An 18,825-nucleotide genomic window follows, 5' to 3' on the forward strand; every position below is an offset into this window, starting at 1 on the left:
AACTAAGGAAAGAAATGGAAAGAAAGGGAAAGAAACTGAATGCAGAATTCCTGAGAACAACAAAAGATAAGAAGGTTCTCTTAAATGAGCACTGCAAAGAAATAGAAGAAAACAAGAGAATGGGAAATATAGATCTCTTTAAAAAATTAGAGCTGTTTTACATTTCATGTAAAAATGGGCATGATAAAAGACAAAAATGATAGAGACTTAACAAGTAGAAGAATTATAAAAGAAAGATCTTAACATCATTTATCATCAGTATAGTGTGGTTGCTGATCTAGAGTTAGATATCCTAGAGAATGAAGTGAAGTCGGCTTTAGGAAACATTGCTAACAATAAGATTAATGGAGGGAAAGGAATTCTGACTGAGCTATTTAAAATTCATAAAGTGTTACACTCAGTGGTCATTGGATTGGAAAAGATCAATCTATATGCCAATCTTGGAGAAGAACAATGCCAAAGAATGTTTAAATTACTGAACAACTGTGTTTATTTTACATGCTAGCAAGGTTATGCTTAAGATTCTGCAAACTAGGCTTTAGCAGTAACTCAATCGAGAAATATCAGAAGAGCAGGCTGGTCTACCAGAGATCAAATTGCCAACATTAGCTAGATTATAGAGAAAGCAAAAAAAAAAAATTGAGTTTCAGAAAAACATTTATTTCTGTTTCAATGACTACACTAAAGTCTTTTGACTATGTGGATCATGACAAAATGTGGTAAGTCCTCAAAGAATGAGAGTACCAGATCATCTTACTTGTCTCTTAAAGAACCTGCATGCAGGCCAAGAAGCAACAGATAAGGCTGACTATGGAACAACTGATTGGTTTAGGACTGGCAAAGGAATATAACAGGGCTAATTGGTTTAGGACTGGCAAAGGAATATAACAGGGCTATATATTATCACCTTTTATTATCTATCTTATATTATCATGTGAAATGCCAGCTCAATGAATCAAAAGCCAGAATTAAGGCTCCTAGTAAAAATATCAAGCTCATACAGATATGTAGATGATATCACTCTAATGGCAGAAAGTGAAGAATTAAGAAGCCTCTTCATGAGAGTGAAAGAGGTATTTAAAAAAAAAAAAAGGTGGCTTGAAGTTTAACATAAAAATATCCTAATATCTCAGCAACTGGTCCTATTGCTTCCTGGTAAATAGAGAGAGAAGAACTGGAAGTGATGCCAGATTTTTATATTCATGAGCTCAAAGATTACTGGAGACATCAATGGCAGCCATGAAATTAAAAGATGCTTGCTTCTTAGAAGGAAAGCTATAGCAAACCAGCTTTTTTATTTCATCCCAAGAGTGACTACTCTAACCTACCCTTCTTTCTTCTTGCCACCAACCCTGCTCCTAACCTCTTGCTACTTACAATAGGTGATATAGTTTACTCTGTGGAGAACAGTGTGGCCATGGGACATGAGATTCCTCAGCATTCCCCACCTCCATCTACATTCTTAAAATCTCTGCTTCTTTCCTCCCTCTCATTCCCTGCACTTGTAGAAGTTCTGGTGTCCTGAGACAGGATGTCCTGAGTTCATTATCTGTAGTCCTTTTTAACTAAGTTTAGCATAGAAGGGTAGAAGATAGATAAGATGGTAGTTAGACCAGAAGGATCATGGCGTAGGGAACTTTGTTAGGATCAGAGAGAGTTGGACATCTTTGTAGCGATATAAGAAAGAGCAAGTTGACAGAGAGAGATTAAATATGTAAGAAGATCCCTGAAGTGAGGTCAAGCAAGAACTTTGGTAGAATGGCACTAAGACTACTGTCAGGAGATATTAGCCTTCATGAGAAAACTTGACTTATAGATGCATTAGAGAGCTACAAAGCAAATTATTTTATAACTTTTGAGGGGGGAAAAGTGTTACTGCAAAATGAGGATTGGAGCAGAGAAAAAGTTAGGTGTGGTGGCATTTGATATGGTCTTTAAAGGATGAATGTTCAGTAGGAAAAGGTGAAAAAGAAAAAATAGCCTGAGCAAAGAAAGACATGGAAGTAGGAAAATGGAAACCCTAGAGAAAAACACAAGTCCCTTTGAATTTGCCTTTTGGGCACTAGGTGGTGTGCTCATGCCACAGCAAACTGAGTAAAGACAAGCAGCTCTAAATGAACCCAGAAAGGCAAATTGAAGAGAACTATAAAAGATGAGAGTTGTCTCTATTTTTTCCTCTGGCAGTTTCCCTGTCTTCTCTTTTCTCAGGATCCCATTTTTCTTACGTTTTAATTCTTTAAGATATATAATGTCACTACCCCATGACACTACTTTGTGACATTACATATGTCAAAGAATTAAATATTAGAAAAGAAAAAAATTTTTTTTAAATAAGCACTTTCCCCCCTGCTCCTTCCTCCCCAACCATGTAATGCAAACTGTAAAGGCTCATTTGCTGATAGGTGCCCAGGAGCCTGGGGTCGCAATGGTGCAATGCAGAGCTCACTCCTCCATGTCATAACTTTCTAGAACAGCCAAGGGGAGATGCCCATTTTGGATAAAAATGCCTCCCTCTTCCTGTGAAATATGTTACATCACAGACTGATAATACAGAATTAGCTCATGCTGTGCTAAAAACAGGAGTCTGTTGTAATCCTAACAGTGATCTCTCCATTTCTCTAAGTCATTTATATACTCAGAGAATACATACTGTAATCTGAAAAATTAAGGAATACTACATTAAACTGCAACTATAGAAACATGTTAAAACAAATCCTACATATAAAGTATTTGCAAATAAGAATGGTTGTGGAGGAGGACTAAGGAATCTAGAGTTAGGTGGGGAAAAAAGTGTCAGGATGTTTCAGATGGCTACAAGGAAAGAAACTCTCAGGAAAAGTATTGAAAATCAGAATCTCTTAGCAATGTTGGGAGAGAATATGGAAAGGAAAGGAACTGATGCCCTAAAGAAACAATAGCTTGTGAGTGAGCAACAGAATGATGAAAGCCCAGCATGGGTATACAATGCTTCTGTCACATGGTAGGAAACTCAGGAGTAGATGGACAAGAAGGGTAGCTGGCATGAGACAACTACAGAAGATGTCCCAAGGATGCAAAGGTCAAATACTGATAACACTTTAATTTACCACCAGTTACATTACCCTAAATCCCCTTGGATCCTTGACCTTATAATACTCTATAAACAGAGAACTGGGGCTCAAGCTCAATCATGTCTAAACCCTGGTAAGAACATGAAGTTCATTATGGTAACACACATGATAAGTGGCAGAGCCAGGATTTGAACCAGGGTTCTTTCAATCCAGATTTTAAGCCCTTTTTCTGGGTCATATTGCCCTAATCCATATGTAATTTCTGCCCTCTGTTTAATGCATGCCCGCACCAGGCTGCTGAGAATCACTCGAGAAAAGTCACAAGTCTACACTCCTTTTATCCATTACAAATTCAAGGGATGCTGTAACTCCCAAGTCAAGTTAGTAATGTATATATGATAAAAAAAGAATACTGCATCTGTGGGGAAAGTATATAGTTAGGTGTGAATAGAGGAGTATAAATTTTAGTTAGAAACATTTGTAAGGCAAAGAAAGAAATACAGACAAGCCTAATACAGAAGAGTGGACCTTCCACCATCATTTCCCACTCCTCCCAAATCCCAAATAGAATGCAACTAGATTCAGTCCATGATCTAAATAATTAGAAATCTCCAGTGTGGGCTTTCCTTAAGTTTCTATCTTCCCAGATGATTTGGGCAGGAGTCACATTTTATTCTTCTGAATCCTTCAAAACAGCAGTAAAATGCAAAGCAACCTCCATAAATACTTGTTAATTGAAAAGACATAAAGACTGGGTTGATAATGCTGAATATAACAATTTAAAAATGGGTTTTCTTTAGAAAATTATTTTCTATAGTTTTTTTAATATAAAAATCTAATAACATTATTCTCAAGCATAACTGTTTCCTTTAGTTATTAAATAAACCTTTATCATACCACCAGAGCTATGATATATATCTCTATATATAAAAGTATATATATAGACATGTCATATTCCTTTCTCAGTCTTAAGCCAATCAATCATTCCATAGTCAGCATGTTCAATATCCCTTATCTGAGGCTCATTAACAGGTTACATTGGGTCATTTAGGATAGCAGTGTCTTTATTTTCTTCACAGGGTGATAAATTTATCAGCCCCAGAAATGCTTAAGGACAAGAAGTTTAGTGATCTATATTGTTGGAGAGAGTACCCACAATGGAAAAATTTTAGGCTCTGTAAGTGTTTAAGAAATACTGTAAATTCGAATTGCAATAAATTTCAATCGTTTCAGCAAAATAATACATTAAATAGCAATATATATCTAGAATCATGCAAAAGAAACAACGAATAACTACTGTCCTTTCTAAGAAACAATTAAACACAATAAAACCGAACTAATTTGTTCTATCTAGCATTGGTAAGTTGCCCTAAATTAATGAAACTAATGAATTAATGAAAAACCCAAAAAATAAACACATAAGCACCTGTAGTAACTTGAGATAGACTAATATAGTATTGCTTAGTAGAAATCTTAAGGAGCAAGTGTTGCTTTAATGAAAACAGAAATTTTTGAAGCCCCTTAAGTGGCCACCTAAAAATAATGTTGACTGTACCAAAAAATAAAAATCCTCTAAGTATTTTAAATAGTTCTCCTACAAATTTTATACTTCTGATTTATCCTATTGTGGGGAAAAAATGTTAGCCAAATAAAAGCAAATCTCAGAACAGTTGGAATAATCACAAATATGGAGTTATCAGAGTGAGTTTTTCCTAACCTATAAATTCTAATCACCCAGTGTAATACCTTGTCCCTTGCCTTGAACCTGAAATTTGCCTACTGATTTAATGGCTTGTCATCAATAATCTGTGCTACCATGTCAAAAACTCATAAGTAACAGGTCAACTTAAAAACATATATTAGATTAAAGTTGTTTAAAAAGATAACTCATACTGGCTTATTGATGGCTTCCTTCAACAGTTTTGCAGTCTCTTCCCAATCATTCTGTTTGTTCTCTTCACAGACATTTAATGGAGACCTTCCTTGCTGGTCAATAATGTGCTACAAATAAGAAGGAAAAGAAAGGAATTGCAAGCATCATAAGCATCATGCTATTTTCTAAGCAGAAAGTTCATTAATAATTCCTAGAGTTCCTCCAACACTGTTTATTATACCGCTTTTTCAGGCTTCAGTCTGTCACTAGAAATTTTGAAGTGATACTTTGTGTATATTCAATACATAGTCAATGACATGTTCAGGAACTTCAGTACCTTGTTTTCTGATTACAGACACAACCAATGTTTTACAAATACTATTTTCTTTTTCTTTGAAGAAATATTAATATACATCTTATAAGCAAAATGGACTTTTTATATGAAATTATTAGGATATTGGTTCAATTCTTAAGTATGACAGCAAAACTTGCAAATAAATATTGTTTGAGACTACATTTATAAAATGACAAATACCTCTATTACTGTTTAGACTCTCTGAAAGGCAATTTAATGTTGTGGTGTTATTACGTGTAATCACTATTTTTTTAAAAAGGGAAAAAGCAACTTACTCTATCCACTTCTGGATGATTTAGAAGGATTTGCACTATTTCAACATGTCCTCCTCCAGCAGCAAAATGAAGGGGAGAACTAAGTTGCCCATTTAAGAGGTTTGGATTACACTTTCCTTTTTCTAACAGCATGCGAGTAGCCTCAACTTTTCCATACCTACAGAAAAAAAAAATAACTTATTAACTAAAAAAAAAATCACAAGTGATTTTTTAAAAATCCTATTTTTAGACAATATTCCAAAGACTGCTGAGGTTTTCTAGGACATATAACAAGGGATTAAGACACTGACGTAAATGTGTACGGTGGCTAGGGGTTTCTTCTAAGTAATTTTGGTTCAAGTTGAGTGTTTCTATTTCTGATGAACCGGGAGAAGACAAAATTTTCGATATAAATTGGGCAGGGAAAGGGAGAAGTACAAAGTAAAATAAAAAGTATACGAAGGTGTAGAAAAACGTGTCAAAATCTCTAAGTGAGGAAATTCAAGATAATGAACAATTAAGTGCTCAATTCAATAACTGCAAAATAACCACAAGAAAAGTTTATTAACTTTGTTTGCACAAGCCTCAATAATATGATCTAAACCAGAATCAACAAATGAGACCAATAAGGTAATAGTAAAACTCAAATCAATATTCATTAGGATACATGTAAAACCCAGTCAAACTGCTTGTCAGCTCCAGAAGGGAGGAGGAAAAGAATATGAATCATGTAACCATGGAAAAAGATTCTAAATTAATTTATTAAATAAATACATTTAAAAATATATATATATTCATTAGGTACCTAATATTGCAAGATACTTTAAAAGAACAAAGGTAGGAGGTATGTATAGTTCTTTCCCTAATGGAATTCAAAATTTGGATGAGGAAGTAAGGTATAATCATAAGAAAAATTAAGCTATTCAAAGTTTAATGAACAACTCAACAATATAGGAAATATTAACAGAGTACAAAAAGTAATACAGGAGTTCAAAGAAAGGAGAAATTAGTTTAGATAAGATTGTCAGGAGAGGTTTTAGTAGAGAAAGGGGAAGTGAGGCCAAGTCTTCCAGAGAGTGTAGAAACTGGATAGATACTGGGGAAGATATGGACATAAAAACAGAGGGGGGAAAAAGTAATGAGTAAATCACTTTGGTCACAGTGAAAAGTCAAAGATAAGCTTGAAGAGAGTATTCTGTTCACAATGACCGCCTAGGGAGTGTACACTTCTTCAAACCATTCTTCTCAGAGCTACCAAAATCATCTTCCCAAAAATACAGGTTTGACCCTGTTAAGCCCATCTGAATTTGGGGTTTCAAACCTATTGCCTTTAGATAAAACATACCCCTTCACCTTACTTAGAAGACCCTCTGCAATTAGACTACAATATAGCTTTCAGTCATTTCTAGTCAACTCTAGCCAGGTTCTAGTACAACCTGACTACCAGCTGAACTGAACCTGATGTACCTTCTCCTGGCACTGCCTGTGCACCTGCATGGGCATCCTTCATATCTACAGCAATCTTCATCTCTGCTTTTCAGAATCTTTTATGCTCCACTGAAGTTCAATTCAGGTGCTAGCTATTCATTAAACTTACCTTTATCTATGCAGCTCAAAGGGTTCTCTCCCTCAACTTTCTGTAGGCCATTTCTTTTTGATCTCCATCTTATTCTCCTTACACTCTACCCACTCTCTACCTTGTATTGTACTTATCCAAGGCACTGGCTATATCCTTTCCCATGTCACCTCATCCCCCTTTCCCTGGTGGAATAAAAACTTTTTGAGGACAAGGGCTTGTGCTATTTTTGTTTGTTTTTAATCTTTGTCTACCTTATAAGAATGAATCGAATGAATCTGTAATCTCATTTCTTTGGAAACTCTCTCCAGGGTACAGATTGCTACCCATCCATCCTGCCTATCCTGTGAGACTTTTGTCTATGCTCTGTCCAAAGTTGCCCTAGGGAGTCTACCCAATGAGTTGAGGTGTTCCTTGAACTCTCTTTACATCCCAAGTATTCTGGCAGCCTCCTTGTCATCCCCTGTTGTGGCCATGTGACCAGCCCATCCTCTCTTCCTGTTATAAAATTACTGGATGATACAACTTGAAGGCCAGTTCTTTCTCATGATACCCCATCTATTCTATTTTGGGAGTACCCTGCTCTCAGGGTGAGCACCATGAAGAGAACCTTTTCCTCTGCCTTCAGGGTGATCTTTAGTTCTTTGAAGGCAGAAGTGTTTCAAATCTCATTGCCATATGGCAATACCAGTAAAATGTTAGTACTAAAAAAATCAGGCCTCTGCTTTCATAGGAAATTTGGGATCAATAGAAGCATTTGCAATTTCCTAAAAGCAATCTTTTCCTTTTTAATTCTGGACTTAGCTCCCTGTCCATCTATGCAACTGAATCTGAAGAAGAGACATTCTTCATCCACTTGGTCCTCCCTGTGTGGATGGATATGGCCCAAATTATGATGGATTATAGATCTCTTCCAGAAGATTCTGAAATGCCTTTCGGTCTCTGGAACATCTATCTACCCTCCTCAACATGGACTCTGCCCTAGATCTCTTCTATTACAGTGCTGAATAGCACATATCTCATATCAGTTTCTTTGTCTCCACCTCTTCCCTCTCCCCTGTTATTTGATGCTTATTGCTGGAGGATTACTGAACAGTCATTTCTACTGTTAGGTCTTCCAAGGAATTGTAAATATTTTAGTTACAGCAACATTTTTATTATTAAATCAAATGCTTTGTGAGGAGAGATCTTTCTTCTCTTAGCCAAACTTTGAGAATAGATTCAATTTTTAAAACAAGCCTTGGGGGCAGCTGGGTAGCTCAGTGGATTGAGAGCTAAGCCTAGAGACCAGAGGTCCTAGGTTCAAATCTGGCCTCAGACACTTCCCAGCTGTGTGACCCTGAGCAAGTCACTTGACCTCCATTGCCTAGTCCTTACCACTCTTCTGCCTTGAAGCCAATGCACAGTATTTACTCTAAGATGGAAGGTAAGGGTTTAAAAAAAACAAAACAAAAAAAACAAACCTTTATTAAATGCCTACTTTGTGCTAGGAACTGTGCTTACCAGTTTACAAATGTTACTACATTTATCCTTACAACCCTAGGAAGTTGGTTCCATTATCACCATTTTACAAATGAAGAAACTAAGGCAGAGGGAGGTTAGGTAACTTGCCCAGGATCACATGTGTATGAGGCTGGATTTGATCTCAAGTTTTTCTGACTGCAGTCCTGGCACTTTGTTCACTGTAACACTGAGCTACCTTCAGTATTTCAACAAATACTTTATTAAGTGGCATAATATATATAGCTTAGTCAGAAACAAGCCTCATACGATTTAGCACATCAATATTTGTTGAAGTGGCCTTATTAAAAAGAGCATCTAAAAGAGGAAGGACAAAAATGGTTCTTAAGCTAAGGGAGCACCTTGATCTTAAAAGCTGTTTCTCTTATAGGCTCTCTTAGCACCTTCATCTGCACTTATAGGTTCCATGAACATTTCTGTGTAGGAGTCCCTGATCTGACTTTTTTTGACTTTTCAATCCTCCTGAGCCCTTATATTGATACAGATGCCAAGTCACATTAATTCAATCTCCACACCAATTTTTGTACCATATTTCCTTCTTTCTATTCATGATAAAACCACCCTTTAAGGTTTTTTATCACATCTCTTCTGTACTTCTGCAATGGATTTCTAACTGGACTTTCTACTTCATTGATCTCTTTTCCAATCTATCTTCCATACAACTGAAAAACAAATATTCCTAAAACACAAATTAGACTGTCAGTCCCCTTCTCCAAAACCTTTGGTGATTCCTTACTGCATCTTGGATAAAATAAGGCCTCCTCCATTTGGCCTTTTCCAATAGGGATCCAGACTCTCTTTTCAGGCTGATTACATATTATTTCCCCATACATGCTCTTTGTTCTAAGGAGGTAGGCCTACTTGCTATTTCTTCTACACAGCATTACATTTTCTGACTGCGATTTTACCTGGGGTGACTATCCTCCACATCTGAAAAGGCTTTCACTTCTTAGTGTTCAGAGCTTCCTTCATGGCTAAGCTTAACTGCCAGACCTGACAGGAGTCCCTTTGGATTCTCCCAGCTGTAAGTGGCCCTCTTCCAAATTCCTTGGTAGAACTATTATGATGTATACTTCCTACCTTCATAAGCTGTAGCTCCTTGTGGGCACAGGTTGCTTCATTTGTGTTTGTATGACAAGGCTGAAGTTGTGATTTTACTGGAGTAGGGAGTCTCTGCAGTGGAAACTCCCTCCACTGAGGCAGATCAGCAACTTCTCTATAACATTCAGTCTTAGGAAGTTGCCTGGGACACTGAGAAGTTAAAAATTGCCCTCGAACACAGAGCAATTATGTGTCAGAGGCAGAATTTGTCCCCAGGTTGTCTTCCTGTTTGTACTTCCAGTTTTTAGGTCAGCCTTTGCATATAAGTACTTAACAAAATGGGTAACTCTGTCATTCTCTCTCACATTCATCCTAGTACATTCAATGCTCTAATCCAGTAGGCCATAGTGCCAGAAAGAAGGATGGGAGATGAAAGAGAGAGATGCCAAAGCATCAAGTTTTATACTGGTTGAAAATTGTCATTTTCAGGCGGCACAATCTTAGCAAGAAGAAAAGGTTCAATATTTTAATTTCTATAATCTCTGAAGGTGTTATTTTTTTAAACTATATGCTCAGTGGGAGAGAAATTGTCTTATAGAACAGATTATAAGAATATGTATAGCAGATCTTCCCTAGAAATAATATATCTTATCAACTTTTCTTGTTGATTGAAGAGGTAAATCTTAAACATCCAACATTTATTATTGTCAGTTGATTACAGTATCAGTCATACTAAGGATGTGAGGATACTTTGAAAATGTAAATTAATCAAGGTCATGATTGGTGTGTTTTGACTTTTTAAATCATAACACACAAGTACCAGACATCATGGAAATGAAACAAACATTAAACAACTATTCATTGAAATAATATTCAAATCACAATAATAAAAACATAGGATGTAACAGCCTTTTTAAAGAAAAATACCTACCAGCATGCATAATGAATAGGTGCCCAGTGGTCATTATCTAGCTGGTTTACTGAAAAACTATCATTGAGAAGACGGTTTAATAATTCTGAATCTCCTTCACAGGCACTTCGATGAAGAGGGAAATCATCTACCCACTGGTGTTCTCTGATCATGATAAAAGAAATGCAAATCAAAATGTGCTTTTAAAAAATATACTCAGTCTACTAATACATATTAAAAATGAGTTTTTAAGTTTAAGCAAAAGAATGACTATTTCTATGTGAATATTCACAAATATTTCATACGTTATGGTTTAATGGGTGTTAAGTGCTCCCTTTCACTGATGCAGACTGCAGCCCTACTATGACGTAGCAAACAATCCTCCAGATTATTGGGGAGGGGTGGGAAATGAAATGCCACCTTGTGACCAACCTGTTAGGATGGTCTTTTGGTGACAAAATTTATTATCAGACCCATACTCAAAGCTTTTCCGGCTTGGAAGAACCTACCACAGCTTGTGTTTCATGGGCATGAGATTCAAGAACCCCAGGTCACTTTTGTTCCCCAGTAAGGGATCAGAGAACTTCAATGGAGGACAGAATATATTATTTGTATAAACAGAAGTTTAAACACGAATCCTAGTACTAGATTTTAGGAAAAGAGTGAAAGTAGAATAAAAACAATACAGTACTTGTCTTCTGTAACACTGCTCATGCTTCTCTGCCATTTTTCTTGCTTAGGAATCTGAATCTTTGAATAGTCTGGAGCTCCAAGACCAAAGTATGGATTTATTACCACTTTATCTACCTAGTAAAGTAGGGGAAAAGAATCAAAAATTTGAACTCTGTAAGTTATAAAGCCCTCAAACAAAACAAGTATTTGTATCTGTTATTTTAATATGCATAACTGTTAATGAAGGTTTTATCAAGTAAAACAACTTGGCATTGCTGGACATTGTTAAATTGCTTTTAAAAACAGAAGTGGCAGTTTTTTCAAAGGTTTACATACCCTGTTTGTATACTGGAGATCTGACCCAAACAAAGGGTTATAGATACAGGTATCTGCTTTTTCCAATGCTAACATCTTACTTTTTATTTCTAGTGCACTATAGCCCATATGAAGTAAGTTTTCAGTCTGGCTGGGTTCAGTGGCATATGCTGGGTTGATGACATTAGTTTTTATCCGCTCAAGAGGAGAAGGTCGGAATAAAGCTGGAATGAAATGAGATTGTGCATGTCGCTCATCTAACCACCTGAAAAATAGGAAGGACAAGCCACAGTGGTCCTTGTTCAACAGTGAAGATGAACAAGGCAATAGTCAGTCTATTTACAGGATATCCTTGCAACATGTATTCAAGCAGCCTTGATATAGATTTTACTTACTATTGCTAGTTAAGTAATTTACTTGTTGCTTAAGGCACACAACAACATGCCTCTTTTTCATATTCTATCTTTATATTAGTGACAATAATGCCTTCTTTCAAAAATGTATGGTGTACTTTATAACCTCATTATATTAATCTCCATAACATCACTGTAGCATTGGTGGGTGGCAGGTTTATGTCACTAACGGAAAATTAAAGGCATTGATGTTAAGTGACTTGTTGCTTGGTAGATTGTTATCAAACCTGCCCCTATACTAGGGTCCTAGGCCATTGCTCCATTGTAGAACTGCCTTCTTTGCAATTGTTTCAAAGAATTGAGACAATCTGCTGAAAACTAATTAAATTTGTACTCCGAAATCTAAAACATTGTGTGCTGTGTCCAGACCCATGATTTCATTTGTGAGGAACTCCTGGTGTGTAAACTCCCTCCACTGATGTTAATCAACAACTTGAGAAAACTGACAAACATATATATATAAAATAACACGTTATGTACCCTGGCACTCTCAGAAGTGTGTTGTAAGCTACAGTAGTTTCATGCTTGAAGAACAATATGAGAATATTTTATAGAATCTGTAATTTTTTTCTAATAATACTTCTTACTTATCCAGGGCAATTAACATTCTTGCAGTAAGAGTGGCAAAATGAGTGCTGGATTCACTACAGACTCGCATGATGTCTTGTAAACAGTAGAAAACTGGACATCCTGGACTATATGAATATTTAGTATTATCTAAAAAAAAGAATGAAAAAGAATCACTCTAATGAAAGACTTAAGTTTATATAAACTCTTCACTTAAAAATAACAGTCAAAATTACAAAATATATACCAAATAGCAAATCATTCCTCAAATGAACACAGTATTATTTAGAAAGAAACCTGGAAGATCTGACATCAATTTATTTTCTCTGGCTAATAATTTGGAAAAATTCTTACTCCTCAGTCTTCTACCATCTCATAGAGACCAAACTTGAACTCAGTAGGAGAGAAAAGCTACACTCCATTTCCCTAGAAAGATCAGAACAGGCCAATGTGCCATCTTTTCTTTTTCTTTTTTTGTTCAGATCTGTAATTCCTTTGGAATACACAGCTCCTGGTGAAGAAATTCTCTCTCATAAAGCAGTTCAGCCCTGCTCTGTGATTTAGTCCCATGGATCTGTGGTGCACTCTGGGAGATGAAAGGACTTTATAAAACCACTGAGTATTCAAGGTGAGACTTAAACTCAGGACTTTCTGACTTTAAGACCAGAGTTTAGCCATTATGCTGCTAGACTGCCTTTCATGTTGCCATAGTCAGGCCTAACATTGGTTCATCCTGCACAAGCCAATCTCTAACTAGGCCTGAATTCAAAATACATTTTCCACATTTACATTAAATTTTCTAGTTATGGCCCCTGATTTTGTCAGGTACAGTTTTCCTTTTAGGAGGGTGCTTTCTTTTGTTCCTCATAGGTTGAAGATCATCCCCATATTCTATTGATTCACAAATATATATTCATTTTTCACCTTTATTCCTGTCTGTCCTTGTCTATAAACTGATTGCTATTAAAACTAACACCTATGCTGCCTTTTTCTTGGGCTACCTCTATCCCATATTTTAAAATAAGAATAAAGAATAAACTGTGTCCCAAATTTCATTTGGATTGTCCATTACTCTCTCTAAACTGAAATCAGAACTGATTATTTTCTTTGATGTACATGTTTTAGAACATAAACATCATCATAATTAATTTACACATTTTTCAATAAATATAATTTAGCATGTAAAGTATATATGGATTCAAAAGTGTACCTTTGACAACAGATGGAACAATAAACAAAGATGCCTCTCTGCCCATTTTTTCTCCATCAAGAGGAAATTTCTTCATCAATACCACTCGTTTTCCTTAACATATAAAAAAATTTGAACAACATACAGGCTTAAATTATCCAATTTAACAAATCTTGAGCATTAAAAAATTTATGGACAAAATAGGACTCAAGTTTAAAGAAAAATGCAATTAGCAAGATAAAGTTAGTTCTTAATCTGCAATAACAAAACTGACAAAACATTACAATACTACAACAATGATGGATGTTCATAATAGAGATAATCAATCTAGCTAGTTCAGGGCCATAGCCTAATTCTTCAGTAGGAGAATTTGATATGTGGAGCAAAGGAATAACCTTGATCCAGTTAGGTATTGGGGTAGCAATTTATCAGTACAGGGCTCTGCAGGTTGGGTATTAGGGATGTTTCTATGTTTCAAAAGATAAAGCCTTTGAAGCCCTCACAATCTGCCAATTGAGGAGGAGAACACTGGGGGTGTTCTGGAAATAGCAAAGTCAAGCAATCAGCTCTTTACTATAATGCTGGGTGGGCCCACAAGAATATACTGTCTTCCTTCTTTACTCCAGTCTTCTTCTAAAAGCCTTTTTTCTTTGAAGAGTAGGGGTGAAGGGAAGGCCTGGAGGGATAGGGGACTGCTGCTTTTAACTTAAAAGTCTCCTTTTCCAGTTGTGGATGCAAAGTAACATAACTTTCATCCTAACAGTTCCTTATCTGAGATCTCTTTTCCTTGTCTCTGTCCTTGCTGTTTCATTTTCATTTCTGTCTTGCAGCTGAAGCAAGGAAATTTCCATTTTCTCTATAACAAATTTCCACATCCTAAGAAGAGGGCTTGTGGCATTGATATAGCATAGAAGAACAGTATTTAGGATAGTTTCTGGATAAGCCACAAGAAGAACATGTGGAGAGATATATATGCATAAAGTATAAGAAATAATAATTCATTCTTATCTAAAAACAACCTAAGTGTTTTGAAAAATAGAAAATATAACAAAATATATGAGGGTATAAATGAAGACTTTTCTAATGCAATTCCAAGAAAATGAAATGAGAACTGTCTTTGCTATTCTAAAAAAAATGTTAATTTTGTCATTTCCCTGAATTATTTTCATTTCAATTCAATAAGAATTCAGTCCTGAATTGAGAAACAAGACATAAAATACCTTCTTTTCCTTTTTTATCTTAAGAATAACACTAATTAGTTTAGATATTGTTATTTTCTCAAAATGCAGAGAAACATTTTAATATCTAAGAAAATGGTGCTCATTATGGTGGCCACTTTGTGAAAAGTTGGGAGCTCCCCAAAGGATCAGCTCTGCTGTAGATTCACCAGCCACATGGATCTAGAGAGCTATACTTCACATCAGAAAGCAAGAGGAATGAGGACTAAAACTAGAGTAGAGGGCAGGCACTTCAGGTCAGTTCTGGTTCTGATGTCTCATGGTTCTGTTGTCTTGTACTAGACCATAAGCTTCTGTTTATATTCTATTTTCTAGTCTCTCATTTCCCATTTGAACTCTGCCAAAATCCTCTAATGCAATATGATTTTTTGATCCTGAACCTTATCCCTTGATTCTGTTTCTACTAGTACCTGCCTCCCCTTTTAGTCTCAATTTCTAAACATTAACACAGTTTACCTAGTTGGACAAAAAGCATACAGGGAATAGATCCTGTCTAAAGTGGCCTTCTCTGATGTGGCCATTTTCTTACATTATTTCCTCTTGGGCTTAATCTTCCCTATTCTATTGCTACCCACGATCCAGCTGTGTTAGTTCTTTTAATTGCCCATTTTGAGCATTGTAATTATATGAACATAACTGTGAGGTAATTCAATGTGTGGTTGATGGAATTAGTTGTACTAATATTACTATAGAATAATTTTTTATATTTTCACAAAGTTCTATTAACTAGGTCATTCAACAAATGGTCTCTCTTTAAAATGTATTAACATATTTCCTGTCTTAGTAAATATGAGCATATCCTGCCAAATGTGATCAGTTGTTGACAGTGAAGCCACAGAGAACATGTGAGAGCCAGCAGAAGACAACTAACACAAGGTCTTTCATTCAGCCTCTTGATCAGGGGGTAAGATGGATATTTAAGGCACACTGTATATGCTACTCAAAGAGGATTAAAGAGACTATCAAAGAAAATGTTGACAAAGACAAAAAATTTTACATGGATTTCCCAAATTGTGGACATGGTGATCGTGTTCCTAACCCCTGCAATGTAGAAGAGATACCTGTAATTTGGTCTTAGGCAATGACTGAGTAAGAAGACAGTAGAGCTTTGTGATGCCAGGATGGGGTTAGTTAGAATGTGTCAACAAGAGTAGCATAAAATAAAGTTTTCAAATCAACTTGGAATATTGCTATAACTGATAATCAAAGATCTGGAGTTGAGAAGGACCTTAGAGGTGATCTACTATGACCACCCCCTCTTTTATTTTTTGATTGAATGAAGAATAGATATCCCAGAGAAGCTAAGTGACTAGCTCAAGGTAGTAAATAGTCAAGCCAGGTTCTGTACCCAGGTCCAAAGTTGAGTGTTTTTTCCACTGAACCTTGATCCTATGGATACATTTGCCAATTTCCCAGTATTTAATTGAACTGAATTGTTAAACTGTAAACATTTTATTCTCTTCCTTTCTTTCTTTCTTGAGGAGGGTGATGTTAGTACCAAATAATAAATTAAGTACTCATCAGTTTACATTTTTTATTTTCTATCAAGGCCAATAAAATTCTCAAAGCAGCTTTATCTTCCTATTGTTTTTATTATCTCCTTTAAAATTTTTAGGCATTTCAAAAAGAAAGAAAAATGGCAAGAGTTTTAAGTTCTTACCTTTGATACCCTGATTGGCTGGAGAAATTGGTTTGGTAGTCTCTACTACATAATCCAAAATGCTTTGTGTTATTTCACCACTTCCCTGAAGTTTGGTTTCCAATAAAACCTTCTTTCTTTTTTTCTTTTGTCCTTCAATGGGAACTTCAAGCAACAAAATCTTATAAAAATACAAAGAATAAGGAAAAGAAAAAAAAGCTTGATATAACATAATTTACTTATCTTAGGATATTGCCACATTACATAATATCATTACAGAACTCCACACAAAACCTAGATAATACTAATTTAATTAGTTTTAGAAAACCAAACCCAGAACAACTAAAATCTTGTCCCAATGCTTCGCCTGATATGGAAATGGTCCTTGATTTTTAAAGGTGATCCCACTAGAGTGCAACCTCTGACAAGTGCTGATCACCATTTCAGATATGGACCCAAAGATAGATTATGTGTCTGTTGCTGAGAAACAACTTAACTAAATTTGGTAAAGATTCATAAAAAACTGGCTGCCAAGTAATCAAATTATTTTGACTCTAGCAAACATGAACACTCTTTATGAAGGCATGCAGGAGTTGCAAATCGCACTGTTAGAGGAAGTACTCAATTATGATCACAGAATATATACTATATAACCCAGAAATAAATCGTATAGATTAACTAAGAGAGGAAAGTTGGAATGAGTCTAGATTGCAAGTTTCTCATGAGCTTCTGAAATCCATTCTATAGACGGATGACATTTCTGTTATAATGAAGTTTGCCCTCCTTACCAGTTAGTTGACTTAAGTGTCATTCATTTAAAAACTGTACAAAAATAATGTAATTATTAAGTAAAGATTAAAAATTACTTTAAATAAACAACAAAACATGTCTTTAGGAGGAAATTAAGACATACTTATTTAGACTGAATTTATGGATAATTTTGACATTTTATCTTATTCTTGTTTTTAAACAGTGCCATTTTACAAATTTTTTTTTTCTTCTGAATAAAATGCAAAGACCCACAAGAATAATTTGTCAAATAAATTACCTTAAAGACTTGGCCAAACAATAGTTAATAGAAGAGAGGAAGAGTAATGGATTTACCCTTGAAAAAAATTCAATTTACACTGCCTGGTAAATTTTTTGTTTAATACATACATACATAAAAATACATACATATATGTTGTTTAAAAGTTATGGTTGACAACAATGGTATTGAATAAAACACATTTTTTGTATGATTTTGTATATAAAAATTCTGACTGCTTACTGTCTCAGGGAGGGGGAAGAGGAGTGCAAGGAAGAGAGAGAGAGAGAGAGAGAGAGAGAGAGAGAGAGAGAGAGAGAGATTTTGGAGCTCAAAATCTATTTTTTTTTAAAAGAATGTGAAAATTCTTTTTACAGGTGATGGGGGAAATAAAATATGAAAAAATAGCACATATTAAATTTCATTCTTACTTCATATGATTTAGCTCGATATTCACGAGAATTGAGACTGGCAGTATTCTTTGGACGAATCACAGCAACATAGGCATCTTCTATATTTTCTGGATTTCCCATGGCTTTATTAGAAAAATGAAAACCCACATAAAAGTAAAAACCTGAGGGATTGAAATAAGCAAGAAATCATAAAACTGATTGTAAGGTAAAATAAAATACAAAATATATTTTCTAAGCATTGATTATGATTAATATCCATGCCTTTATTGAATTTTTAATACTTTTTGCATTCCATTTTAGAAAACTCTTAGAATAAGAATACATAGTATATAAGAAGTAAGAATGCGGAACAATTCTACAAACTAAAATTCTAAACTGAGATTATTTTTTATTATTCAATAAACTAAAGTTTAGTGGTTTAGTTTTCTCATGTGCAAAATATGCAAGACATTAGTGGTGGTTTTCACATGTTCTTTGTAAACTACTTAGATAAATTTCTGCATAAATCAATATTAGTGAATTCATTATATTTTTTTCTTTAAAAACACAGAAATGAATTATGCATTTTTATCACAAAGTATCTGAAAATAATAAGTTATATGTATACTTGGTATTTGTATAGTAGTTATCTAGTTGTAATATGGTAATATCAAAGAATATTTAAATAATAACACCATAGACAACTATCTAGAATACAACTGGGAACCAGGAAGTAAAAATACCCCGACAGGACAAAAGAGATGTCGCTAAATCTATATAATAAATCTAATGT

General features: G+C 35.1%; 1 protein-coding gene across 7 annotated transcripts in view; it reads right to left on the minus strand.

Annotated features, from left to right (window-relative positions):
• Positions 1 to 18,825, minus strand: part of KRIT1 (KRIT1 ankyrin repeat containing) — a 45,986-nt gene that overhangs the window by 18,771 nt on the left and 8,390 nt on the right. For 3 of the 7 annotated variants that reach the window (XM_016426406.2, XM_056800192.1, XM_007505006.3), the window contains 9 exons: positions 18,072 to 18,214; positions 16,635 to 16,794; positions 13,758 to 13,850; positions 12,568 to 12,697; positions 11,589 to 11,832; positions 11,272 to 11,387; positions 10,602 to 10,745; positions 5,554 to 5,710; positions 4,944 to 5,051 (listed from right to left, as the gene is read on the minus strand). In XM_016426406.2, coding sequence (XP_016281892.1) covers positions 4,944 to 5,051; positions 5,554 to 5,710; positions 10,602 to 10,745; positions 11,272 to 11,387; positions 11,589 to 11,832; positions 12,568 to 12,697; positions 13,758 to 13,850; positions 16,635 to 16,794; positions 18,072 to 18,173 — 1,254 coding nt within the window. In that variant the 5' untranslated portion in view covers positions 18,174 to 18,214. Of the gene's footprint in view, positions 1 to 4,943; positions 5,052 to 5,553; positions 5,711 to 10,601; positions 10,746 to 11,271; positions 11,388 to 11,588; positions 11,833 to 12,567; positions 12,700 to 13,757; positions 13,851 to 16,634; positions 16,795 to 18,071; positions 18,215 to 18,825 lie in introns of those variants that run through there. The other 4 variants (XM_007505007.3, XM_001378202.5, XM_056800193.1 and 1 more) reach the window with 2 other exon arrangements.

This window comes from Monodelphis domestica, chromosome 5 (genome assembly GCF_027887165.1).
Source record: "Monodelphis domestica isolate mMonDom1 chromosome 5, mMonDom1.pri, whole genome shotgun sequence".
In the NCBI taxonomy this organism is placed as follows: domain Eukaryota; kingdom Metazoa; phylum Chordata; class Mammalia; order Didelphimorphia; family Didelphidae; genus Monodelphis; species Monodelphis domestica.